The sequence below is a fragment of the Mauremys mutica genome, chromosome 11, assembly GCF_020497125.1.
Source record: "Mauremys mutica isolate MM-2020 ecotype Southern chromosome 11, ASM2049712v1, whole genome shotgun sequence".
In the NCBI taxonomy this organism is placed as follows: domain Eukaryota; kingdom Metazoa; phylum Chordata; order Testudines; family Geoemydidae; genus Mauremys; species Mauremys mutica.
This window is the reverse complement of record NC_059082.1, coordinates 39362352-39389067: the sequence shown is the minus strand read 5'-3', so window position 1 is coordinate 39389067 and position 26716 is coordinate 39362352. Positions and strand designations below refer to the sequence as shown.

General features: G+C 53.8%; 1 protein-coding gene across 4 annotated transcripts in view; it reads left to right on the top strand.

The window, feature by feature from the left end:
- Positions 1-7484: 7484 nt before the first annotated feature.
- Positions 7485-26716, top strand: part of SHF (Src homology 2 domain containing F) — a 63149-nt gene continuing 43917 nt past the window's right edge. Inside the window, exon 1 of one of the 4 annotated variants that reach the window (XR_006572625.1) lies at positions 7485-7871. Coding sequence is in view for 2 of the 4 variants with exons in the window: in XM_044981160.1 (XP_044837095.1) it covers positions 7548-7871 (324 nt within the window). In the remaining 2 variants the exon portion in view is untranslated. Of the gene's footprint in view, positions 7872-21271; positions 21407-26312; positions 26332-26716 lie in introns of those variants that run through there. The other 3 variants (XM_044981160.1, XM_044981161.1, XM_044981162.1) reach the window with 3 other exon arrangements.

Here is a 26716-nt window from a genome sequence, read left to right as displayed (position 1 = left end):
GCCCTGGTGGACAGTGTGCCCATGCAGAATTCCTCAGCCATGTGCATAAAGTCACAGATTCTAAGGCCAGGAGGAACTATTGTGATCATCTAGTTTAAACCTCCTGTATAACACAGACCAGAGACCTGCCCCCAAATAATTCCTAGAGCAGATCTCTGACAAAAACATTCAGTCTTGATTGAAAAATTGTCAGTGATAGAGACACCACCGCTACTCTCAGTAAGTTGCTCCAATTGTTAATGACTCTCACTGTTAAAAAATGTACACCTTAGTTCTAGTCTGAATTTGTCTAGCTTTAACTTCCACCCATTGGATGGAGTTAGACCTTTGTCTGCTAGATTGAAAAGCCCATTATTAAATATTTGTTCCCTGTGTGGGTACTTAGACTGTGATCAAGATACCCCTTAACCTTCTCTGTGTTAAGCAAAACAGACTGAGCTCCTTGAATCTACCACTACAAGGCAAGTTTTCAAATCCTTTAATCATTCCCATGGCTCTGCACTGAACCCCCTCCATTTTGTTAACATACTTCTTGAATTGTGGGCACTAGACCTGGACACACTATTCCAACAGCTGTTGGACCAGAATAAATATGGAAGTAAAATAACATCTTTACTCCTGCTCAAGATTCCCCTGTTTATGCATCCCAGATCACATTAACTCTTCTGACAACAGCATCACGGTGGAAGCTCATGTTCAGCTGATTATCCACCACACTCCCTTAATCTTTTTCAGAGTCACTGCTTCCCAGAATAGAGTCTCCATACTGTAAGTATGGCCTACATTGTTCCCATATGTATACATTTACTTATGGCTGTGTTAAAATGTATATTGTTTGCTTGTGTCCAATCTACCAAGTGATCCAGATCCTGTCCTCTTCTCTAGTTACCACTGCCGCAATTTTTGTGTCATCTACGAACTTTATCGGTGATGATTTTATGTTTTCTTCCAAGTCATTGATAAAGAAACAGACCCATTAGATGACAATTCCCCATTACATGTTGAGAGCTATCAGTTAGCCAGTTTTTAACCCATTCAATGTGTGCTGTTAATTTTATATTCTAGTTTTTTAAAACAAAATATCAAGTGTGCCCTACCTTTTGCTGTGATTGCTCTGGGGAGGTCCAGCTAGCGCACACTGCAGCGGGTTTGCCCCGTGTGAGCCGGACTGTGTCCTCGGCCATGTGCTGACCAATGCCTGTCTCTCAAGGGATGGGGATGATGTGAGAATGGGAAGATGAGGGGGAGGTGCAGTAACAGGAAGGTAGGTGTGCTCCCTCACCCACATACATGCCTCCTGGGGCCCTGCAAAACCTTGCTCCCACCTTCCTCCCACCGAAGCTCCAGAGACCTTTGTAGTCTTACCTCTGCTGAGCCCGGGGGAACAGAGCTCCCCAGCTGCCTGTAGCATGGTTTTCTCTCTGTTTGCACCCCCGCTGCTGGCATTGGAACGGGTGTGTTCTCTCAGCATCTAGAATCATAGATTCATCGAAATGGAGGGCTGGAACAGACCTTGAGAGGTCATCAAGTCTGCCCCCACTGCCTTCTCCTGGCTCATGGCCACACACCAGGTCCCATGCTGGAGCAGGCTGTGCCCACGTGGAGCCAGCAGAGCCAGTGAGCCAGGGCCTCTCTCTGCTCAGGGGGTGGAGGTGCTAGCTTTGTCAATGCATAAGCACAGTCCCTGACCATAACCATGCAGGGCTGAGTGGTGAGTGGCAGTTCCCAGGGGAAAGTCTCTGCACTGAGCTGCCCTCTGCCTGGGCTAGGGCTGGTGCAGACATGGGCGGCAGGTTTGTAGAAATTTTGGTGGTGCCCAGACCTGCCCCTGCCCAAACTCTGCCCCCCAAAAACTCTGCCCCGCACCTGCCCAAGGCTCTGGGAGGGAGTTTGGGTGGGGGAGGAGGTCTGGGGTGGAGGAGGGGTGCAGACGCTGGGAGGAAGTTTGGGGATGGGAGGGGGTACAGGCTCTGGGAGGGAGTTTGGGGAAGGGAGGGGGTGCAGGGTGGGGCTGGGGGTGAGAGGTTTGGAGTGTGAGAGGGGGCTCAGGGCTATGGCAGAGGGTTGGGGTGTGGGGTGAGGGCTGTGGGGTGAGGGCTGGGGATGAGGAGTTCATGATGCAAGAGGGGGCTCAAGGTTGGGGCAGATGGTTAGGGTGCAAGGGGATGAGGGCTGGGGATGAGAGGTTTGGAGTGTGGGAGGGGGCTCAGGGCTATGGCAGAGGGTTGGGGTGAGGGCTGTGGGGTGGGACTGAAGATGAGGGGTTCATGATGCAGAAGGGGGCTCAGGGTTGGGGCAGATGGTTAAGGTGCAGGGGGATGAGGGCTCTGGCTAGGGCTGGGGTTGAGGAGTTTGGGGTGTTGGAGGGGGCTCAGGGGTAAGGCAGAGGATTGGAGTGCAGGGATGTGTGAGGGCTCTGGCTGGGGCCGGAGATGATGGGTTTGGGGTGTGGGAGGGGCTCAGGGCTAGGGCAGAGGGTTGGGGTGTGAGGGGATGAGGGCTCTGGCTGGGTCTGGAGATGAGGGGTTTGTGGTGTTGGAGGGGATCAGGGCTAGGGTAGATGGTTCAGGGTGCAGTGTGGGGTGAAAGCTCTGGCTGGGGGTGTTGGCTCTGGGGTGGGGCAGGGCTGGGGATGAGTTTGGGGTGTAGGCAGGCTGCTCTGGGACAGGGGCCAGAGAGGAGGACTCCCCCTAGCCCTGCCAGCAGCAGCGAGCTCTGGGGGAGGGGACCCTCTTTCCTGCCCCCCCAGCAGCACACTCACCCCCACCACTGTCACTGCATGTGCTCCTAGGGCCCCTTTCAGGTCCAGGAATCTCCCTCACCTCTCCCATGGTGGGTGCCAGGGGGTGCAGTGTGCGTATCCTCCCCTCCTGTTGCCCCTGACTGTAGCCTCACTGGGGGTGGGGGATGGGGTTGCCTCCTTGCCCAGCATGGGGCAGGAGCAGTGATTGTGGGTGGGGGAGGGAGCGCTGTGCTGGTGGAGGGTCCCACCGGAAAAGGGAAGGGTCTGAGGGGGAAGGGCAGGCTCAGAGTCAGTCTGCCCTGGCAGTTGAGATGGGGTCACTAGGAAAGGCTGGACAAATCCCTGGCTGGGATGATTTAGTTGGGAATTGGTCCTGCTTTGAGCAGGGGGTGGGACTAGATGACCTCCTGAGGTCCCTTCCAACCCTGAGATTCTATGATTCTATGACCCATGCGGCAGCAGTTGCTGCAGGGAGGCAAGCTGCACGGAAGAGGCAGGGACACTCTGCTCCCTCCGGGGCCCAGGGATGTGCACAGGGCCAACAAGGGGAAGCCAGGGGACACTTGGGGGAGGCACGGGGGGGGCAGCAGGTGGGACCACCCAGCCCCAAACATTGGTGGAGCTGGGCCCCTGGGCTCTGAATATTGCTGGTGCCCGGCCACCACGTGGGTATATAACTTGCTGCCCATGGGTGCAGATAAGGATGCCTGGACCTGGCAGAGGATGGAAGTAGGTTCTGCAGTCAGTGCAGCCTGGCCCCTCCCTCTTGACTGGGGCATTAGTGCTCCTCAGTTGGGCAGGGAGCACAGGCAGCCTCCTCCTAGCCCTTGATTACCCGGCCCATGCCCCTCCGCCTCGCCCCACAGGCCCTGCCTGACTTCCTTTTGCTCCGAGCCTGGTGTGGAGACTCTCTCTCTCCAGCCAAGTCTGTTAGTGGGAGCTACTACAGTGTAACCCAGACGCCTGAGAGCTGAGCCCCCTTCAGGGGAATGAACCACTGCCTGCAGCACCTCCCCCTTCTGGTGAAATTGTACTGCCCTGGCATTGGCAATTGTGTCCCTGAGTATCCTAGCCAGGTGGGGAGGGCATCGGAATCCAGGCTATCCTGTTATCAACCCCACACTGACCCCAGCTCCCCTAGTCTCATTGAGCAGTGACGCCTACTGCTTGGTGCCAACAGTCACCCTCCCCAGCAAAAGGTGACCACTGTGGGGCTCCTTGGACTCCTCACAGGGGCTCAGATACACAGTCACCCCTCCCCATAGGCTCACCTGGCTGCACCCCCACTCCTCTCGGTTCAGATACACAGCTGGGAAAGAGGGAGGGAAGAGCAAAGCAGAGAGGGAATTTGGGAGTAGGGTGATTGAGGTGGGGTGGGTTGTGCCATATCAATTCCCCTGGCTCCTGGGACCATCTCAGCCAGAGCTGCATGCATCCCCTCCACCGCTAAGTTCCCCCCAGGGGATCAGAAACTGAGTCTAGCTAGAAACATGACCCATCCCTGTATCAGCGCTGATCGCTCCCTGGGGCCCACAGCCCCCAACCAGGATGCAGGCAAGCAACACCGAACGGTGCTTGCCAGGCCAGGCTGGCACCTCAGCCATCCACGCAGGAGTCAGTTGGGACAAATCCAAAGCAGTGACTGGCACCAGGTCACTACCCAGAGCTGTCATGCAGAGACCTTGCTCCAGTGATGGGTGGAACTGAGGCTGGCACTCACCAGATACAGACTCAGGGGCCATCGCCCAGAGGTGGGAGTGGGAGACACAAAGTGCAGTGTGGGCCCAGGGGAGCCATTGTGCAGGCAGGGCCACTGAGACAGAGTCAGCATCCCAACACAAGGCACTGCAAGATGTCAGTAAAGAGTGAGCAGGAAAAGCTACACCCAGCCTTGGATTGTGGCATTGCACTAGGGGGTCACCTGCTGCCAGGTGAAGGACAGGGGCCAGTGACACCTGGACAGCAGATCAGCCTCTAAGGGCAGCAAATGACCAAATGGGGGTAGCGGGCTGACAGAGGGTCGCTTGCTTTGGCAGCACTTGTCTAGCTTGCTTTGCAGCCAATAAAGTCTCTCTGGGCTGAGTGAAATTGGCCACAAGGTGGCAGTGTGACAGTGCCACCTGCACATGGGGTTTCCTTGCACCTTTCGGGTCTGTCTCAGGGTGGGCTAGTTACTCTTGAAATGCTGCAGTGCTTCAGTGTAGACAGGATCTAGGCTGACAGGAGGGGTTCTCCCATTGGCATAGGTAAGGCACTTCACTGATGGAAGAACTCTTCTGTTGACTGGCGCTGTCTACAAAAGGGTTTAGGTCAGTTTAATTAACTCAGGACTGTGGATTTATCACACCCGGAGTGACATAGTTAAGCCGATTTAATTTTCTAGCGCAGACCAGGCCAGTATGGTTACACTTCGAGGTGGAGATGTAATTTCCACCTCAAGTAGATATACCCACTAGCTTTGATCGAGCTGGCATGCTAAAAATAGAAATGTAGCTGCTGTGTCACAGCTGGTGGGAGGGGCTAGCCACCCCCAGTATGATCCCAACTCGAGCTGGGAGCCCCTCTCCTGAGAATCAGGGGGCTCTGGCTGTGCAAACTATCCAGGAATAGCTCTACTGAATCCAGCTCCCGCACTGGGACAGTGACCAGGGAAGGGGACTTATTAAACTCAAAGGATGAGTTCCAGTTTCCCTGGTGGGTCTGTAATAGCAGCTCCTCACTCCTGAGCCAATTGTCTTAATCTCTGCACTGTATGTATTGCCTGCCTGCTACTCCAGCCCTGGGGTCCCATCCATCCAGCTCTGCCAGAGCTCCTCAATCCAGACCCACATCCCCTCTGCTATTCCAGCCCTGGGCTCCCCCTCAGCTATGCCAATGCCCCTCAAACCTCCCCCCCCCCACCCCCCTGCAACTCTAAAATGCTGCTGATGCCCCATATTTCTAATCTTAAATTCTGCAACATCTGCTGTTTCAGTTCTGGGTCTCCCTCGTGGGAAGACGCCATGTGCCACTGGTGGCAAACAATGGTATTCTTGTGCTGTGCACAGACACCAGAAGGATGCCATCAAACTGATCTTCAATTGTGTCCCAAGAAGCACTTTATGGCAGCTCTCCGGAGAGGCACACCCAAGGGAGTTCTGCTGCAAGCCAGTGCCTCTGCAGAGCCCCACCGCAAGACTGTGTGCCTTGGCATGTGGCCACAGAACCCATTTCAAAGCAGTTAGCTATTGTGTGTGTGCGTGTGTTTGCATGCTCCAGGATTCCTGCATTCTAGAACTGAAGAGGAGACAGGGCCCCTGTACTCTGTGGCCAATGTGACTTTTGCGGTGGGACCCCTGGATTCTATATTCTGTGGTTCCCCCCTGTGCGGCAAACGACATGCAGATTTGGGCAAGTCCACAGCTACAAGTTGTGGTCGAACTAAATATGCAGGTGACTGATGCAGTCAGTGAGACCTCCTTGGTGTAATCTGATATTCAGGCCAATTATTTTGATGCTGCTCCCACATTTTCAATGTGTTGCAGATTTGTGCATTGAGGTGCAGCGTGGTACAGGGGGCAGCCCTGGGGAGGCTGTTTGGGGTTGTGGGAGAAGTGTGTTCTGCTGTAGTGTTCTGCAGGGAACTGCTAGTTAACTTTGCTGACATCTCCGTCGTTAGGTTTCAGAATGAACGCCCATCAAGGTGACTAGGGCAGTGCTTGCTAGGCCGTTGGCAGACTCAGGTAGGCATCACTGGAGCAGTTACAGAAGCCCTTCCAAGTGCAAACTGAGCATATGATTCAGAGACCTGCATTCTTGGTCCCTCACTCACCAGCATGTTGGGTAAGTCAGGTGTTTTCCCAAGGATTAGGGAACAGCATCATGTCTTGTCTGAGTCACCAGCCCTGCCAGCTCCCCAAGGCAAAAGCACGTGGAGTAACAGTGTCCACCTCGGGGGCAGGGGACAGAGGAGTGGCCCAGCCAGAACCAGGACCCTTAGATTGCAGCTCCAGTGCCAGCTGCCCTGCATGGGGCACACAGTGGGAGAGGTGCTGCGGCAGAGATAGCATTGCACCCCACCCCCTAGCACTGTCCTTGGCCTGTGTGGGCCTGGGTAGCCAGTGGCCCTTGTGCCGGGGCTGGACCAATCAGTGTTTAGATGGGGGTGCATTGGGTTGAGGGGAGATGTGGAGGGGGTGCCAGAGTGCCCAGTGTATATGGATTCAGGCAGGGGGCAAGCAGAGCAGTATTTGGGTTCAGAGCATGTAGGGGGGCACAAGGAGCTGGGTGTTGGAGGATGCAAGGAAGGGGCACAGTAGGGTACATAGGGACGGGAGGGTTATAGGTCAGAGGCGGTAGTGTGAGAGATGAGAGTTGTATAGATAGGGTGTGATGTGGGGAGGGGGGCAGGAGAGTGCATTGGGGTGTACGGCATGCAGGGACCAGTGGCGCACAGGTGAACCTGGGGGTACAGTTTGGCATGCAGGGAAGTACCGGGGGGTGTTAAGGGTGCAGCACAGGAGCGTGCAGGAGGCACTGGGGGGCGCAGGAGCCGGGGGCGCCCGGGGACGCAGGAAGGACTGTGCGGGATACCGGGGCGCAGCGCAGGTCGGTGCAGCAGGCGCCACGGCTCCGGCAGGTGGCACTGGCCGCCTCCCCTTGGCCGCCTCCCCCGCTCTTCCCCCCTCCCCGGCCGGCGCCGGGCTCCGGGCTCCGCCGCCTCGGCGCTCTCAGTCCGCCCGTCCCGATGCTGCTGAGCGGAGCCGCTGCCGGCTCGGAGCGCGCCGGGCCCGGGCCCGGGGGGGGCCCGCAGTGCGTGGGCAGCATGGCCCGCTGGCTCCGGGAGCACCTGGGCTTCCGCAGCGCCAAGCCCGCGCCGCCTGCGCCGCCCAAGCCCGACTACCGGGCGGGCCTGCCCCAGCCGCCCCCGCCACCGGGGGGCGCCCCCGCCGCTCCGCTCTGCCCGGCCGCGGCCCAGCCCGACATCCTGGCCGCCTACAAGCTGCAGCGGGACCGGGACTTCGAGGACCCCTACACGGGGGCTGGCCCGGGGGGGCTCGCGCCCGACGCCCGCTACGGCTCGCCCAAGCACCGGCTCATCAAGGTGGACGCGGCGGAGAAGGCGCCCGAGGAGCCCGCCCCGGAGCAGGTGAGAGCCCCGCGTCCTGCCCGGGATCGCCCCGTCCCCGGCTGGCTCGCGGCTGAGTGCGGGAGCGGGGCTCGCCGGCCCGGAGCCCCCGGCCAGGGCGCGGCGCCCGTGGCTTCCCGCAGCCAGCCCGCGGTGCCCGGGGAGCGAGCCCCTCGCGGCGCCCTGCGGCCGGGACCCGGGCCGAGCGAGCGAGCGCCCCGCGTGACCCCGCTGCAGTGCGCGGCCGGGGGCAGCTGCGGGAAGGAGGCCGAGTTGGGGGCGCGGGCTAGGCCACATGTTGCTCTGCGCGTTTGTTTACTGCGCTCCTGCTCCGCCACGGCCGGGCGGCGGGGACCCTCCACTAACTTGGCCGCCTCCCGTCAGAGACCGCAAGAGCGGCAGGATTGCTTAACCCTTTGCTCGCCAGGCAGAGCAGCTCTGAAGCAAAGACCTAGGAGCTCCACCGACCTGCCAGGGGCGCTGGAGCAGTTTGTCTAGTGGGGGTGCTGAGAGCCATTGAACCAAACTGTAAACCCTGTATATGCTGGAAACCACTTCAAGCCATGGGGTGCGGCTGCACCCCCAGTTCCAGCACCCATGTACCCACGCTGGAGCCAGGCTCCGCTAGGGACACAGGTCTATTCTGGCAGGGGCAGAGTGGGATAGGTGCCACACATGGGTAAGACATTAATGGCTACTTGATACCGCAGCCCGGAGCTTATCTTGCACAGAGGGGTTTTGCCAGATAGGGGCTCAGAGTGAGTCACTGCTTGATGACATGTGGGCTTGGCGGTTGGAAGTGATGCACAGGTCTGCCCGGGAAGATGGGTCTGAGAAGGGATTGCAACAGCCCCTCCTTATCGGCTTAACTCCAGAGTCACTGACCAGTCACACCTCTTCATTTTCTTTGGGGCCAGGCCTGTTTTTGCCTGGCCCGCTGTGAGAGGGACTTAGAGCTGCCAGAGCCCCCTGTGCCTGCTGTATGCTGCTGAGCGCAGCCTGGCGTACAGGAAGGTGGTTGAGGGGGTATGGCTTTGTCTCTTTCAGCTGCTGAGCTGAGGGCTGTTGCCCTGGCAGAGAGGCTTCTCCTGGCCAAGTGGGGTTCCTTTTGGCAATCTGAGAGCTGCCTTTCCACAGAGGGACGCTGCCTCCCATTGTTTGAGATCTCATTAAGAGCTGTACTTGTGCCGAAATAGCTCAGAGCATTATGTGTGAGCTAGTGCTGTAAGTGTCACGCCTTCCATCCATTGTCCTGACAGCAAGAACATGCCACTCAAATGTCAACGGCAGCTCCCTGTGTGAGGCAGAGGCGGTTCTGGCAGGCTCACCTTAAACAGGTAGATTCCCCAGAAGGGCAAGTGTGCTGGATGAAATACAAGTGCCTTGGGCCCATGGCCCCCGGGCTTAGTGCAGTGGCAGACGAAGCCCTGATTTTGCATGTGCTGGTCCCCGTTTCCATCCCCACTGTATTCTTGTTTGTTCCCAGCAGTGCACTCAGTGCAAAGACGGGTACTGTCCCTGCCCGAGTGCTGGTTTACACCCTACAGCAGGCTCAGTGCTGCACGGTTAGCTCTGTCAGCATTATCCCTTGCAGCGAGCCAAGCAGCCTGTCACACTTTGGTTTTCCTTTAATCTATGCTCAGTAACATAAGAGCTCCCCCATTTCGTCTGTGTCATGCCCCATCTGCCGGTGCGGTGAGGCTGTGTTTGATCCTGACCAGGCAGGTGCGTTAGTGCTCTGTCCAGGCAGGGCGTCAAGGGTGTGAAGCGATGGACAGCTTTATTCTCTACATTGTTGGGGAGTTTGTCCTGTGTTGAACTTCATGGCATTTGTGCCAGTTCCTCAGGGATTGGAATTAGGCAGGACAGCGCCACTATCCTGCCCTCTTCGCTCTGCCTCCTTCTACATACGCTCCCTAGCAGTGTGTTGCCACTGCCTGGAGGGCAGCCTCCTCTATCTCTGATCTTGCAGGGACTGCCCGGGCACAGGGAGATGAGGCTTCCATCATTTTGTCCCTGCTCTGCACCATGGGGCTCAGCAGGAGCAACGGAATGACTCCTGGGGTAACATGGGAGGGAGCAGAGAGGCTGGGTTGGGGAGAAATAATCCCAGCCTGGGGAAGAGAGAAGCTCAAACCCCTGAGAGAGGGCAGGAGGAGACTTGCTGAGACTGGCCACAGTCATGCCAGTATTTAAGAAGGGTAAATGGGACAGGAAGCTGGGACAGCCTGCCACCAGTCTTGGGCTACACTGTGGAACCACTGATTACTTGATCTCCGCCAGTAAACGGAACTAAAGACAATCAGCACAGCTTCACGGGAGACAGCTTTTGTCAAATGAACTTGATATCTCCCTTTGACAGGATGACAAGTATGGTTGATAGAGGTAACTGTGTTGATGTAATAACGTGCTTGGGTTTAGCACCGCATGCCATTTGGATTAAACAAGCACTCTACAAAATCCAGAGGGTGTATTTTAAATGGACTAAAACTGGCTAATTGATAGAGCTCGCTAATTGGTTGTTAATGAACAATCAGCAATGAGTGGGATGTTTCTTGTAGGGCACTGCAAGGGTCTGTTCTTGGCCCAGGGCTGTTCAATTTCTTTACCAATTATCATTGCTGAGGAAGTTTGCAGAGACAAAGATTGGTTGGGTGGTAAATGACAAAGGGGACCAGTCCCTATGACAGAGATGCCTGGATCGCTTAGTAAAGCAGGGTGCAGTCAAACAGCATGCATTATAATGCAGCCAAATGCAAGATCGTGCTTCTAGGACGAAGGAGTGCAGGCCATACCAACAGGATAGGGGACTGTATCCTGGAAAGCAGGGACTCTGGAAAGGACTTAGGGATCATTGTAGATAGTCAACTGAACATGAGCTCCCCATGTGAATCTGTGGGGAGAGGGGTGGATTTTTTTAACAGAATACTAAGAAGAGATGGCCTCTGTATATGGCACTAGTGAGACCATTACTAGATCCTGGTTCTGGGGGCTACACTTCACAAAGAAAGTTGAAAAATTGGAGAGCGTTCAGCAAAGGATATCTGCTTTATAATGCGAGACTAAAGCACAGTCTGTCTTTTCAAAGAGAAGGATAAGAGACGATTAACTCATGGTGCGGGGAGGAGACTTTCGCTAGCAGAGGGCTCTTTAATCTAGCAGCCAGAGGCAGAGAGAGGCTGGGAGTTGAAGCTAGACCAGGGGTAGGCAACCTATGGCACGCGTGCCGATGGCGGCACTCAAGCTGATTTTCAGTGGCACTCACACTGCCGGGTCCTGGCCACTGGTCCAGGGGGCTCTGCATTTTAATTTAATTTTAAATGAAGCTTCTTAAACATTTTAAAAACCTTATTTACTTTACATACAACAATAGTTTAGTTATATATTATAGACTTTTAGAAAGAGACCTTCTAAAAACGTTAAAATGTATTACCGGCACGCGAAACCTTAAATCAGAGTGAATAAATGAAAACTCGGCACACCACTTCTGAAAGGTTGCCGACCCCTGAGCTAGACAATGTCAAACTGAAAATACAGTGCATATTTTTAGTGGTGAGTGTAATTAACCATGGGAGTAGGGTTGTGGTGGATTCTTGATCGCTTGGAGTCTTTACAGCAGGTTTGAGTGTCTCTCACTAAAGATCCACTGTTGCTCACCCACCAGCTGTTGAGCTTGATACAGAGTTCACTGGGTGAGGTTGTCTGGCCTCTCGATGCAGGAAGTCAGAGTGAATGATCAGAGGTGTTTTAGGCTGCCGCTGTACTGGAAGGCCAGCGCATGCAGGACTGTATCACAGTGTTGCTCGGACTGCAGATATCACAGGTTGTGCTCCCAAATCTGAGCTTTCTTTTTAATAGACTAACCCTTTTTAGTCCTGGTTGTGAAGATAATGTTGACAAGGTGCCCTGAGTACTACGTGTTCAGTAACATCTGCCTGACTTTGCAGAGAGCCTGACACAGTCTCTCTGAGACGGGGGAGCCGCCTCATGCCTCTTGATAGTTTAAGTCTCTAACCTAAAGATGACAAATTAATTGTCACCATTGTTAACTATTTCAGTGCTGGTCATTGTAGCAGAAACATTCAGCTAAACTTCCTCCCTGGTTACCCCATAACAATTGCTGCAGTGTAGTTAGGCTGTGCAGTGTGTGTGTGTGTGTGTGTGTTTGTTTGTTTGGAGGGTGGGGAGCCGCAGGGTAAGAAGCATTCGATGTAATATCCAAATAACACGAGGGGGTACTCTACTGATTGCATTATTCACCTTCCTATTTAATTAAAACCTGACATTTTGATTTAAATGAACCTGCCACAGGCTCCCAGGCCTGGTGCCCCAGAATGCCGCGGAGTCTTGCTGCAGAATGTAGGATTCCCCTGCTTGTGGGAGTGAGGGGGGGGGTCCCTGGCGATATTCTAGGACGAGGTCCATTTGTCTGCGTTTCCTGGGTAGATAAACCCAGAAACCAGCTTGAAGATTGGAGTGGAAAAGTCTCTTGCATGCATGAATGAAAATGAAAACCCGTCCTTCCCAGGCTGGTTCGTTTATTAAGCAGGAGCAGTGGCGGCACCGCAGGAAAGGAGGCAGCAGTGTTTCTGCTGAAAGCCCAATTTTCTCCCCACTCCAATCCGACGTTGCATGTCAGCTTCAGTTAGCAAGTTGGTATGGCAGCCCAATGGCTGGGACAGAGAGTTGTGTGAATTGGGATTGTTTGGTCAAGGGGGTCCTGAAATGCAGCATAGCCCCCTTCCCTCCCCCCAGATCTGTTTTCTAAATTACAACTGCCTGTGCTGTTTTCTTGGGGCCATGTAGGGCGGCAGAAGGCAGTGCCCATGGAAGGCGCTGCCTTTGCTGAGATCCAGTGCCAGACACCAAGAACCAGCTCCAAGACCTAAACAGTGAAAAGCTGTTGACTCTGCAGGGCCAGCTGGGGTTTGTAGCCACAAAGAGCTCTGTGAGTGCCAGCAAGACCAGTCTTTCTCTACCAAACACCCAGGAAGGTGCTCCAGCCTGGGACCCCGGAGAACGTCAGGTCATGTCTCCGACCTCTTTCCCCTCTTCTGTACAATCACAAGCTCTTATTAACCAGAGCCTCCCATCGCTCTCGTGTGCGACCCCTGGCATACAGCTAGTGCTGGCACTATGGGACTCTCATGGGTCATTGCATATCGTGTCAGAAGCCGCAGATGAACATTTCTAAATAGAAGTCCTGTTTGAGATGTGTTCTTGGTGTGACTCCTGGGCCAGAGTCGGTCACAGGAGCCAGAAGGGGTTAGGAATGCAGGAAAACAGTATCCGGATTTTAGATTCTGGGAAGCTGTAGAGTTACGGTGATGCGCCCCCACAGCATCAGTGCTGCCCCATCCATTCTGATGGATCGCAGCACCCCCACCGGCTCTTTCATTGCTGTACCCTGTCTGCAGATGAGGACTGGGAGTTAGGACCTGTACTTAGGGCTGAGGAGAAATGGGAGATTCCTTCATGTCTTTGGGAGGAGTGGTCCTGCCCGAATCCTACTCTCTGGAGCACAGTGTTACCAGTCACAGGAATCCCCCATAGGGTCACTCCAGACCCTCTCACTGGGCTTGGTCACTTGGGTACCTGTCCAGCACGGCAGCTTCTCACCAAGGCAAGACCACGGAACATGCTTTGGTGCGGGCCGATCCCCTGCACAACTGAGCCCACTGCCCAGGGCTCTGACCCCGACTCTCTCCTCTGCAGGGAGAGGCTATAAAGCTGGATGAGACACCAGGCAGATCACCAGGAGTAAGGGAAATGGGAAACCAGCAGGGAATGTGGCCTTGGCATGGAGCCTGTGGCCAGGTGCCTCATCTCGGCTTCTCCCTGGACTGCCCTCTGTTCAGCAGGCAGGCTCAGGTCAGTGTGACTGTAATCCTGGGTGGGGGCAGGGTCTGTCTTGGAATTGATGCAGTGAAGGCTCTGGACTTTCTGTTTCTGGAAGGTATTTATCTGTCCCACGTTCTCAAAGTGTCTGAACTGCTCACAGTCTTTATGAATTCTCCCTTGCATAGCCCCATCCTGCTTCCCAAGGCTGGAGTCCCAATTTCAGAGATGGGAACTGAGTCCCAGAGAGACTAAGTGACTTGCTCAAGATCATACAGGATGTATGTGGCAGAGCTGTGAACTGAACTCAAGACTCCTGTGTCCCAGGGCAGTGCATTAATCACTGGGCCATCCTCCTTGTCTGCCGATGGAAGTGTTTCTTGGTGCCCTGGACAGTCTGTGCTATGTCCTGATCCAGGACTTTGGTTCAGAGGTGAGGGAGAAGGAGCAGGAGCAGGCTGAGAAGAGCTGCTCTGGCAGATGGAGTCTGATCAGCTGGCCTGTGAGCGCAGATGAGGGCTCAGCAGAGGTGGGGTGAAGCCAGCACAGTGCTAATGGCAATGCATGGCATTCGCTTGGTGAGCTGCTGCAGGGGTTGCTTGGAGCTCACTCAGGGCTTGTTTAACATCTTCGTTAAGGATCCGACAGTGAGCTGCTTGCTAATGAAATTCACAGGCCTGCTGAGCAGGGAGGACGGGAAGGGACCCGAGGAGGAAGATGTGCTGCGTGTGGGGAGCGATAATCACAAGCAGCAGGCGAGAGTGGGGCTGCGAGGCCTGGCTGAGCATGGCCAATGCAGCCGCTTGCAGTGCTGGGGCTGCAGGAAGAGGCTCAAGTGGTCTGGGAGCTGCTTCTCAGGCAGGCTGGTGAGAGCACTTTGGCAGCACTGGCTCTGCTGTGACTGCATAGGGTGCACTGTGCCACCCCAGGGGCCGTGAGCAGGAAGTGCTGGGCGGGGAGGGACAGAACATCTCAGGAGTGCAATGTGTCACTAGCGATGGCATGTGTGTGCATCAGCAACAGCTATGCCCATCAGCCCTTGGGGTTAGGCAGTGCTTAATTTGTAATGAAAGAGGTGCCGGGGCTCAAGCAGTTTTTTACATTGATAACTGATGCAGCAATTGTCAAGTCCAGAGGTGCTGGGGCTCAGCCCTGGCACAAATTAAGCACTGGAAAAGTTACTGCTTGGGATGTGTGTGGGGCTGGGGGGTTATTTCTGCAGGACAGGGCTGGCACCCCCAGTGCTGGAGGTGGCAGACATTCGGCTGGAAGGTGTGTAGTTGGCAGTGATTATGGAGATGCTACTTGGGCCTTCAGGAGGTCTAGGGGTAGAGGGCACCAGCCTGGCAGCCTCTCTGTGCCCAGCATGTGCTTTTCTGGGGAATGCGATAGCTCGCCCACTCTGCCTGGTAAGCTGGGTGCAGTTTCCTGTCCCCAGGCGAGCCGCCTCGCCTCCCTGCATAATGCAGAATTACCGGTAGGACTCTGTGCTTGTGTGGGACGCAGCCTGTCCTCCGAGCTGCAGGGCGGGCTTTGCAGGCTGCTTCCTGCTCTGCAGCTCGAAACAGGACCTCACCCTCCCTCAGCTCTGCATGGCCTGCCAGAGACACCTTCCCATGCGGTGGGGAGGGGGAGCAGGGGGCCTGGCTCGGCCCTGCTCCAGTAACAGGGGTGGAGATTTCTCTCAGAAACACCCTCGCTCACTGCCTTTGGGATGTTGGCTTCACGTGGCCTTTGGGATGCTGGCTTCCTTGGGTGCTTGCTGGGCTGCTGACAGCAGCTGCCCTGGTAGGCTGTGAATAGCAGCTTGGCTCCTTAGTGCTGCCCACAGGGAATGACTCTGCCTGGTGCTGGGGGAGGGCACTTTTCGCAAGGAGATGTCTGTGGTGGTGCTGGGCATGTCAGGAGGCTCCTGGGTGTCCTCTGGCCCCATGGCGTGATGCTGCCAGTGGGGGGCACACAAGAGAAAGGTTCTGGGAGCGGTGTGGCAGGTTGCTGTCTGCAGGGGCAGGTTTTTCCTGCTTGTCTCTAGCCCTGCCCCTCTGAGGATCTCAGAGTGCATTGCGAGCGTTCCTGCATTCTCTTCGTGCTGTGGAGCCAGTGTCAAGGGCCCCTTTGTACAGATGAGGAAACTGAGGCACAAAGGAGTGAAGTGCTGCACCCAGGGTCACATGGTGAGTCACTGGCACAAGTGGGGATAGCACCAGGAGTCCTGACTCCTTCTCCTAGCATTGGGCTATTCTGTTTCCCTTTATGGCTTATGGTCTGGTGGCTCTGTGGGAGAAGCTATGTCTCGAAACCGCTCCCCCACCACCCCGAGCACTGGGGATGCCTGCCCTAGGGGAGTGGGGCCCTCCCAGTCTTGTCTCCACTAGACCTATTTCTGAGGGGTCTCCCCTGGGGGCAGCTCCCTGGAGGTGGCGAAGGTGGGAACGTTCTTGAAGACAAGGGGCTGACGTCTCTCACACTGCATAGGACCCGCCCAGGGAAGACCCGGACCCAGTCATAGGGACCTGCCAGGCTGTTACTCCCATTCCACCCTTACCTTCTTCTCTGGGCAGCTTCATTTTAACCGATAGGCTCATGTGACTTCATCGGCCAATAGCTGAGCCCTACCCATGACCCAAGCTCTGTTGGCTCACGGTGATGGTACCGGGGCAATGCTCCCCTGCACCCTTCTGCTCTAGAAGCCGTGTTGCGTGGAAAAGCCGGCCTCCGGCCTCCTTCACAGCTGAGCTTTACCTGCCCCCAAAGTGAAAAGCTGCAGTTCCTATGGCTCCCCAGCCCTGAGCGTGTGTTCACTACGTGATCGTACCGCACACGCAGGAACACTAGCTGCTCCAGGGGGACCGCTGCTAGAGACATGGCCTTCAGAGCAGACAGCAGCTTGGGCTTGCATTTCCCCAGCTCTGAAAAGCTCAGCGGCTTCTCTTCTGACTTGCCCCTGCGGTTCCCCTTTGGGCTAAGGCTGACAGTAATAAATGTCAGCCCCAAAAGGGAAGTGGCGGAGACGGTTCTGAAGAGCCAAGGACGCTCTTGCCCGTTCCCCAGGGATCTAAAGCTCTGGGAGTTGCTTGGTGGTTAGTGCTGTGTGCTAATCCTCTAACATTACAAGTCTGACTGCCCACCCTCCTGGCCAGCGTCCTTAAAACAAAATCCTGATTTCCATGCGAAGGGTGGCTGTATCCAGGGCTACCTGGACTGGGCGCCAAGTGGGTGACTATCAGGGAACTGGCACGGACCTTTGGAAGTAGCAGTAGTTCCGCAGACAGCCAGTAGTTAGGACATTTGTAGTTCAGATTCTACAGGCACCCTTACCTCTGACCTCTGCTGCTAGGACACAAAGCCCCCTACTCAAGACCAGGGGCGACAGGTTTGTATAATTTTTGGTGGTGCCCAGAACAGGTCCAAGTCCAGCCGCCCCCCCACCCCACCTGCCTAAGGGTCTGGGAGGGAGGTTGGGTGCTGGGTGTGGGCTCTGTCTGGGGCAGGGGGTGGGTGCGGGCTCTGGGCTGGGGCAGAGGTGCAGGAGGGGATGCAGGGGGCGGGCTCTGGGAGGGAGGTTGGGTGCAGGGGGGGGGTCTGGGCTGGGGCAGGGGGTGGGGTGCCCCAAATATTGGTGGAGCCAGGCCCTGAATATTCCTGGAGCAAGGGCACCATGGCCCCTGCTCAAGACAGCTGCAGCCCGTGCGCCCTTGCATGCTGTGCAGCCACTGTATGCTGCTGCTCTTCCAGCCCACCCCTCCGTATCCCCTCTGCAGGCCAGACTTTCACACAGGTCACTTGTTCACAATTAATGAGATTCTTTTATTTGAGTGTTTGCATAAGTTTGTATGTCGGGGTGTGTGCACAACCTTGGTGTGTGTGTGTTGGGGTAAGTGCACTGTGATGTGTGTACAAGTATGGTGTGTGTTGAATGTGGTGTGTGTGTATATATATATGTGTGCGCACATTAGGGTGCTACACAATATAGCACCCTAATGCTATATTGTGTTTGGGTTGGATTGTGCCTGTAACCCCCGGTGAACGCGTGGTCCATGTCTTGCTCAGTGCTGATCTGCACAGGATGTGAGTTATTAAAGCCCCAGCTAAGGAGACCGGTTCTCTATCTCAAGTTGTAGCAGCTCTGGAGGTTCCTAGTTCAGTTCCCAGGAACTGATGAAAATAGTGCACAAACCAGCCTATTTGTGTGCGTTGGGGTGATGGGATGTGTGTGTTGTCACGTGCACAGACCTGGTATGTGTGTGGTAGTGTGAGCCTGTGCATTTGTGTCAGGGTGTGTGTGTGTGCGTGCAAAATACACATTTAATGTTCTGTCTCGTCTTTCTGTCTGGTTTGGTTTGTTCTTGCACACAGTGAACGTAAGTAGCCGAGCAAGATGAGGCTGCCCGTTGTGCTAACAGAGCTGAGCGTGCACATGTTTATACACCATAACACAGACTGAGTGTTGTTTCAAAAGTGCCCGAATGACATAAGAGCCCAGCTACAGATCCTGAGAGACCAGCGGGCTTGTCTGCATGTGGGGCTGTCCTGGAAGAGCCAGTGTGTTTTAAGCACACCCCCAACCTTAATCTCAATGAACGTTCCAGTGTCGACAAGCTTGAGACCCAAGGGAGTTCTGTGGAGTGCAGGCATCACCTTCTTGGTCCTGTCTACATCAGGGAGGGGCAAATCCTGTGCGCCGCCCAGAGTCTGGTGCTCTCCCCGCTTGGTGTGAGGTAATCACTTCTCCCTTGTGCGGTTTTGAGCAGCTCCCACGTCCCCGCTGCTGGATGACTGTCCTGGCACGGCTGCAGACAGAGCTGTCCCAGGGCCAGCCCTGTCTCTTAGCCCAAGAGCACCGTGGCCGGGCCAGTTCTGAGCACGCTCCCCGAATAGTGGCAGGGCTGGGCTCAGAGAGGAACATGGGACTGTTCTAACCATGTGTTGTGTTGGGGAAGGGCTGGGCTTTTGCAAGCTCCTGCAGAGCCTCCGCAGCATGCTCCGAATCATGGGAGCTTCTCGGGCCGAGACAGCGTCCCAGCACCAACAGGAGCTGAGCAGCATGCCACGTACCAGTAACAGGAGGCAATTGAGTGCGGCTGCCACTTGGGAGCTGAGCTATCTGGACCTCTGCCCTCCTGTGCAGCTGGTCAGTGGAGTGACAGCCCCACTCCGATTCTTCATGTCTGCATGATGTCTTACATGCCAGCAGTGCTGCATGCAGGAAAGAACACCCTGCAGGGCACAAAGCCCTAGGGAAAATGCCAGTTTTGCAGTAGTCCAGGTAACCTTCCTTTGACCCCCTTGTGTGTCAGAGTTGTGATATGCTCTGTAACTGGCGGGACCCTTGCCTCATCTGGCACACAGGATGGGTGGGGCTCAGGGAATGGGGCTGAAGCTCAGGATTTCTTTGGATCCTTGACATGTGACGCGAGGCCCCTGCTTTGTGTACTGCACCCCCCTGCGAACCCTGCATAGAATGGGGGATTGTCATCCATTGTCTCCTGGCCTTCTCTGGGTTGCTGATCATCTGTGAAGGATCAGAGCAGCTCAGCTGTTAATGGATGTAACTTCTCAACACCCGTGTGTGTGTGCGCACACGTGTGCACGCTCACGGAGGGGGGTGGGTTTAGGTTCGGGTTCCACCAGACGGTACACTTGCAGATGGAGATTCAGGTGCATGTTTTCACTACATTTGGGGCCCTCAGTGACTGAGTATCCAACAGGTGGCATTGAGGGCCTGGTGTGTCAGAGCAGTGAGCAGTTCTACACCCTATACAGACAGAGGCTAATTAACCCTCCCGTCCCCAGAGGCAGATGAGGAAGGGCCATCTTCATTTGACAGAGGGGGTGCAGACATATAGGCAAAGTCAAGTGCATGAGGCCACGGAATAGGCCAGTGAGAGGCAGGATTCGAACTTGGGGCCTCCTGATTCCAAGCTCTGTGCTCGTTCCTGCAAACCCTCCAGGTGTCTTGAGCTGGATGCCCATAAATGAGGCACACACAACCAGAGACACCAGAACAGGGGGACCAGGGAGCCTTCCCCCCCCCGCTTTTACCGGCCATAAGAGCGAGCGATGCAGGGGAGGGGGCAGAGAGGAGTGAGTGGGGGGGCAGGGTCTTGGGGGGAAGAGGTAGCATGGGCGCAGGGCCTCTGGGGAGGGGGTGATGCTAGGGTGGGGGCTTAGGGAGAAGGGGCAGCACACGGGCAGGGCCTTGGCAGTGCAAGGGCAGCGCGTCAGGGGAAGGGGTGGTGTGGCGGGCGGGGCCACAGTTCGGGTGCCAGTGGCCCCCCACTTTTAGGGACCTTCTGCCGCTCCTGCACACAACTAGTGATCACCCGTGAAAAGTTTGGTGCAAGTGACTTGCCCAGTGTCACACAGGAGCTCTGTGACAGTCAGGGATGGGATCCGTTCTCATTAGCATTCATCTGCCACAGCCATGGGGCCATCCTTTCTCATCTTTAATCCTGCACTTTGTTCACTACATGCCTTCCAACTTCTGCAACAGACGTGGCAGGGGTCCTACAGGACACAGCCTCCTTCATGACACAGCCTTGATTCATCCCCACAGCAGCTCCAGCCTGCGTAGTGAATGAGGCAGGGGGCCTCTGCAAAGAATAGTCTGTGATCGTGTAATTACAGGCTGTCATAATGCATGCAAGCAAGGCTTTTGAATTAAAGTTCAATGGCCAACCTACATTCTGGCATTTCCTAACTGCGAATGCTCAGCTTTGCAATTTAAATAACTTTTTAACATAGATTTTGTGTGTAATTTCCTAGTTTAAAAAAAAATCTCCCCAAAACCAAACCACTTTCTGTTGCAGCTGTAATTCGTGCTCCCATCAGTAAGGCTGGTCCTTCTGGACCTTCAGCATAGACTTCTTACCACTGGAGATACAGCACTGACTCCAGTAGCTGGCTGCAGGAGTAGACTGTTATCCTCTGTGGATCAGCCACTTTGAGAAGATGCACAACACATTGACTGGATTACATCTGCACAAGTAGCCCTCTTTTACAGGCAGCATAGCCCCACACTTAGATTTGGCAGATGCTGTCTGAGACACAGGGTGGCTAAGCCGTAGAAAGTGGGGCTGCTGTGTTAGACTCCTGGACTCTGTTCCTAGCTTGGTAATTGCTCAGTGGGGTATGAACTCTTTGCTCAATTATTAGGGTTGTGAAGCGCTCTGGAGGTGCTCTGTGCAGCTCAGTGACAGTGTGTGCGCACAGGTGTGCATGTATGTGTGTGCGGGGTTAATGGAGCCCAGGGGTTTTGGCAGCAAGCCAAGTCCAAGCTATAGTGAGCACAGTGCGGATGAGAAATGGTTATTTTCAGCAGCTGGTAACTCAGCCCAAGCTGCTTGGATTTAGGTGGACTCAGCAAATGGCACCTCCCTACCCCAGGGCTATCCCTCTGCTGAATTTCACAGCCCTGGTGCAAGCCATGGAGGCATCAGAGGTCTTCCAAAATACTGGAGTGTTTACAGTGAAAGTGTTAGACGGCCACTCCCCTGGTCACACTTAACCTCCTCAGTGACCTCATGCGCTGTCGTGTCTATGATATCGACCGACTGCCCCACAGTCCGTGCGGTGGCGGCGTAATTCTTTCTCCTGCTGCTGAGGGCACTGCTACAGCTTTATGTTGGAGCAACAGTATGCAGAAGATGGGATCCGGATCGCCTTTGGGTATCAGTTGGGGATGAAGTGGAAGGGCTGGAGTGAAGCCCATGAAGGAGGTGAGGAAGCCACGGTCTTTCCCCTTATATTTGTGTCTCCCTGCTGTTGAGGTTCTGGGGGAATGGGGCATATCATGTCACAGTGGCCGTGTCTGAAGATTCTGGAAGTGAACCGCTGGCTGGGTGAGTGGTGCAGGGTGGAGAACTTTGGTTCTATGGGAATTGCTCCACCTTCTAGGGGAAGGGGGCTGTATAGGCTGGATGGCCTCCACCTCGGTAGAAAGGGGACCAATCTCGGGGACAGGCTGGCTAGAGTAGTCAGGTGTGGGTTAAACTAATAGCAAAAGGGGAGGGTAAGAGAGGGAAGAAATAGGCACTCAGCACAAAATCAAGTTGAGAACAAAATTAATTAAGGAACCAAAGGAAACGAAGGGAGGAAATTCTTGAATTATGTGTACACCAATGCCAGGAGCCTGGGTAACAAACAAGAGCAATTGGAATTGCTCATTTATGAGCATAAATTCAATCGAGCTGGTATTGCTGAAACCTGGCAGGGTGATTCGCACAATTGGAATGGTAAAATCAATGGTTATAACCTATTTATGAAGGATCAAGCGGGCAAAAGGGGAGGGGGAGTGGCTCTCTGTGTCAAAAATGGCATCACCGTTTCCAAGTCAGTGATAACTGGAAAGAAAACTATCTTGAATATGTATGGATCAATGCCCTGACAGATAAAGCACAAGATGGGGTCCCGGAAGAAAGCTGATGATGTGCCAGGGGTTTAAAAGGGTGACCCAGGTAACTGTTGGCCTGTCAACCTGATGCTGATCCTGGGCAAGATAATGATGCGGTAGGGACTCGATTAATGATGAAATAAAGGAGGGTGATGTAATTAATGCAAATCAACATGGGTTTATGGAAAATAAATCCTGTCAAACTAACTCAGTATCTTTTTTTAAATGAAATTTGGTTGATAAAGATAACAGTGTTGACAAAATAGATTTAGACTTCTGTGAGGTGTTTGACTTGGTCCCACATGACATTCTAATTAAAAAAGCTAGAATGATATAAAATTAACATGGCACACATTAAATGGATTAAAAACTGGCTAACGGATAGGGTTCAAAATGTAACTGGAAATGGGGAATTGTCATCAAGTCTGTGTGTTTCTGGTGGGGGTCCCACAGGGATTGGTTCTTGGTCCTGTGCTATTTAACATTTTTATCGGTGACCTGGAAGAAAACACTGGTAAAATTTGCAGATGACACAAAAACTGGGGGAGTGGTAAATAATGAAGAAGACAGGTCTCTGATTCAGAGCGATCTGGATTGCTTGGTAAACTGGGCACAGGCAACCAATGTGTATTTTAATACAGCTAAGTGTAAATGGATACATCTAGCAACAAAGAATGTTGGTCATACTTACAGGATGGAGGCTCTGTCCTGTTTCAGTGACTCTGGAACAGACTTGGGGGGCATGGTGGAGAATCAGCTGAACATGAGCTCCCAGTGTGACCCTGCGACCAAAAGAACTAATGCATCCTGGGATGTATAAACAGGGGAATCTTGAAGTGGAGCAGTGCAGTTATTTTACCTCTGTATTTGGCACTGGTGGGACTGCTGCCAGAATGCTGAGTCCAGTTTTGGTGCCCACAGTTCAAGAATTATGTTGATAAATTGGAGGGGGTTCAGAGAAGAGCCGTGATTATGATTAGGGTATTAGAAAATCTGCCTTCTAGTGATAGACTCTAGGAGCTCAATCTGTTTAGTTTAACAAAGAGAAGGTTAAGAGGTGACTTGATCACAGTCTATAAGTACCTCCACTGGGAACAAATATTTACGAGTCGGCCCTTCAGTCTAGCAGGGAAAGGTCTAATACCATCCAATGGCTGGAAGTTAAAACTAGACTAATTTGGACTGGAAATTCAGTGTAAATTTTTAACAGGGAGGGTAATTCTGGCCTTTGAATCTCTGTACCTCAGAGTCTCTGCTGTGGTTTGCATTTGCCAGTGACACTCGATGCTCATGATGGGTTTGAGGCTGGCGGGCCTGTTCAGAGCAGCTGTCCAGGACATCCCTAAGGAGATGTGGGTTCTGAACCTTACTGCTTTTAGGTGGGCTGGAGCCTGCCTGCCTAGACACTGCATCCCCTCCCCCACCCTGCTCACAGCTAAGCCCCTGACCTGCCTTCCTGGCTTTCACGCAGCCCAGCTCATCGTGACAATTTATTACTAACATGAAAGGAAAGGCTTTGAACTTTCAAGAAAACAGATGTGGCTCCTCTCCCTGCTAGGAAGCTGCCTTATTGGCTGTAACTTTACTGCCACCATAAAGAGCTCTGAGATGCCGCTGTGGCCTGGATGAGCCAGACAGCCTGAGCATCTCCCACAAAGCAAATGCAATGTCTCTGCTCTCAGAGCCCCAAGGGTGCTGGGAAACCCCAGGCCTGTGCTTCCTCCCGAAGGCTGATCAAGGAAGATTCACTCTCTAGGAGCACAGGCAGAGTGAGGGTTGTGTGTAAACGCTTGCTTCTGGGCATGTCTGTGTTTGTCCATGCCCACCTGTGTGGTGTGCGCATGTCTGACTGTTTGTTCATGTCCACGCGTGTACCTGCCTCTGAGAGCGTGTGCACATTGCAGTCGGGGTGTGTGATTACAGCACGGTTAGACATCTCGTGTGTGTGTGTGTGTGTGTGTAACAGAGGGAGGGGGATTGTATCTGGGTCTCTGTGTATTTGCACATCTGATGTGAATGGGATGCATGTTTATAAGACATAACTCCCCACCCCTGTTACTCAGCCCCGTTTCTAGGGCTACAGGAATTGCCAGACTGGATCTGACCCGAGGTCCATCTAGCTCAGTGGCCTGCGCCAGCAGCTGCAGACGGAGTGCACCAGATGTGGGGTAACCTGCCCCCATGCTTGTCTCACTGACCCCTAATGGTGAGAGGGTGGATCAGCCCCTGCGTGTTCTTTAAGGATCCGTGTTCACACATCCTGTGTGGCTGGCGGGTCTCCCCACCTCATTATGCTAGTGACTTGGGCTTTGGCCTCCAGGAGTCAAGGTCTGACCAGCACTGGACTTTGTCCTGCTGACTGCGAAAGGACCAGCACCATCTCAGGCCACCTCTTGTCTGTGGAACAGATGCGGCAGGGACGTGCAGGCTCCTCTGTCTGGGCACAGTTCCCACAGCCCTGGGTTCTAGGCACTGCTGAAAACCCAGGGTGCTTCTTGTGCAGTGGCTGGAAGCTGCTTGACTCTAGCAATTTCTAGCTTGGCTGGGGAATGCGCCCTATGGCCCATTCCTGCCCTGCCCCCATAAGCTGACTGTGGGCCCTACTCCAGCTCTGATCGTGGTGAGTCTGTGGCTATGGTCCCAGGGCCCAGCAGCTGTGGTAAACCCGGTCTCTTCTTAGTGGCAAGCTGAGCCATGGGTTTCCTCCCCATGTTGCTTTGAGCTGCGTGCTGCTCAGCTCTGTGGGCTGTGCTCAGCTCTGTGCTGGTTAGCCAGCTGGGAGCCCTGCGTTTAGGAAATGGCTGTAAATAGAGCGTGGCTGGGCAGGCGCTGTGCTAGGAAGTGCTGTACGCTGCTTGTTCCTAGGATGGCTTTGAGCTGCCAGAGAACAATGATAGCAAATTTCCTGCCTCCTGATGCAAGCCAGAGGCTGGCTGTTCTTGGAGAGCTAGCTCAGCTTGCTGGCAGAGGGCCAGACTGGATTGATTTAAATCATCGTTTCCATTTGTGCGTCAGTTACTTGTATAAAGTTATTTTCTAAAGAACAGTGCATGCTCATAGGTTGCTTTAACTATCAAAACGTGTTGACTTACAGCGAAATAGAGCCTTTACGCTAGATTTGGTACAGCTTTTTACTCCCTAGGAGAGTACTCTATAACTAGATACATTTATTTAAACAATTATATAGCTTCATATTTTCATTCTCATTAACTTTTTTAGTTAGTTTTTAGTATGTTGGGAAATGGTATATTGCTTATTTACTAGATAATGAACTTTTTGCTCATGTTATCACATCTAGCTGCATTAGTGTGGTAACTGGAATTTAATTAAACACACAACACAGCATATAAAATGTATTTTGAAGTAAAACAACCTTCAGAGTTTTGGATACATTGACTTCTCTTATCAAAACATGTTTCGCATTTACAACTAAATGATTTATGAAACAGAGGGGTTAACTGTAGTCAGTGAATTAAACTGATTAATTGAGGTCAGCCTGGGAAAACATTCAAATATGCCAGAGTGAAAGTGACTGGAGCTTAAATTTCCTAGTCTCACCAAAATCTCTTGAAAATTAGACAGGCTGCGAAGTTGTGTAGGCTGACCTATGCGCCCTATTTATGAAGCTTGACCTCAAAAGTGAGGTGTTTCCTCTGATTCTTTCTTTATATAGAAAAGCAGCTCAGTGTTTTCATAGAGGCTCATGGATTCAGTTTTTTTTTTTAATTACACGTTTTAAGAGGTTATAAGAAGTTCAGGCCGAATCATATTTTGTATTAAATTCTGATTTCATTTTAAACAGGTTTATTTTTAAAAAGAAAAAATTATTAGCATTTAAATGAGAAAATAAAAAAATCTGATTTACATTTTTTTTTCTTTTTTAAAATCATTGATTTTTATTCCTCCTGCAGAGGGCCCTGTGTGCTCAGGGCCAGGAGGTGCAGGCCGCTGGAGATTTACCCTTCCCCTCTCCTCCCAGCAAAGTTGCTCTGGGCCCCAGAACTGACTGACTGGCCTTGGTAGCTGTGTCTGCTTGTCTCTGTCACTGGGGGAGCGGGTGATGAGCCAGGCACAAAGGAGGCTGGGAAGTGCTGGTGTCTGAGCATGGGGTGGCTCCCAAGACAGCTGCCCCCCGGCAGGTGGAGCCCCTTCCACTCAGGCTTGTGGCAGGTTTGCTCTGAGGACTGCTGGGTGGCTCCACCGGGTCAGTCCAGCTCTCTCCGTGGGGGAGAGGCTGTGTAAGGCTCCGTGGTAGGTTCCACCTCTACCGCTTTGTTTCCAGTCAGGCTCTTGGAGTGCTGCAGGGCTTGGGGGTCAGTCACTTCCACCTCCTGGCACCCGGGTGGCCTGTGCCAGGCAGGGTGTTTGCCTTAAGGCAGGGGGGCAGCTTTGAGATCAGCCTCAGCTCCTTGGGCACTCAGCCTGCCCCTCCCTCCTGGCCGGGCCCTGCCTGCCCGGCCTTGCTTCAGGCTTCCCGGTGGAGCAGCTGCTGTGGTGCCCCCACCCCAGGGACCCTTGCTGCATCTGGGGTTCACAGCCTGGCTTGTGCAGGCACTGCCCAGGGCAAATGGAGCCACGTGGGCGTAGGCAGGAGGCGCCCAGCAGTGGCGGGTGTGAGGATTGCTCTGCCTTTGGC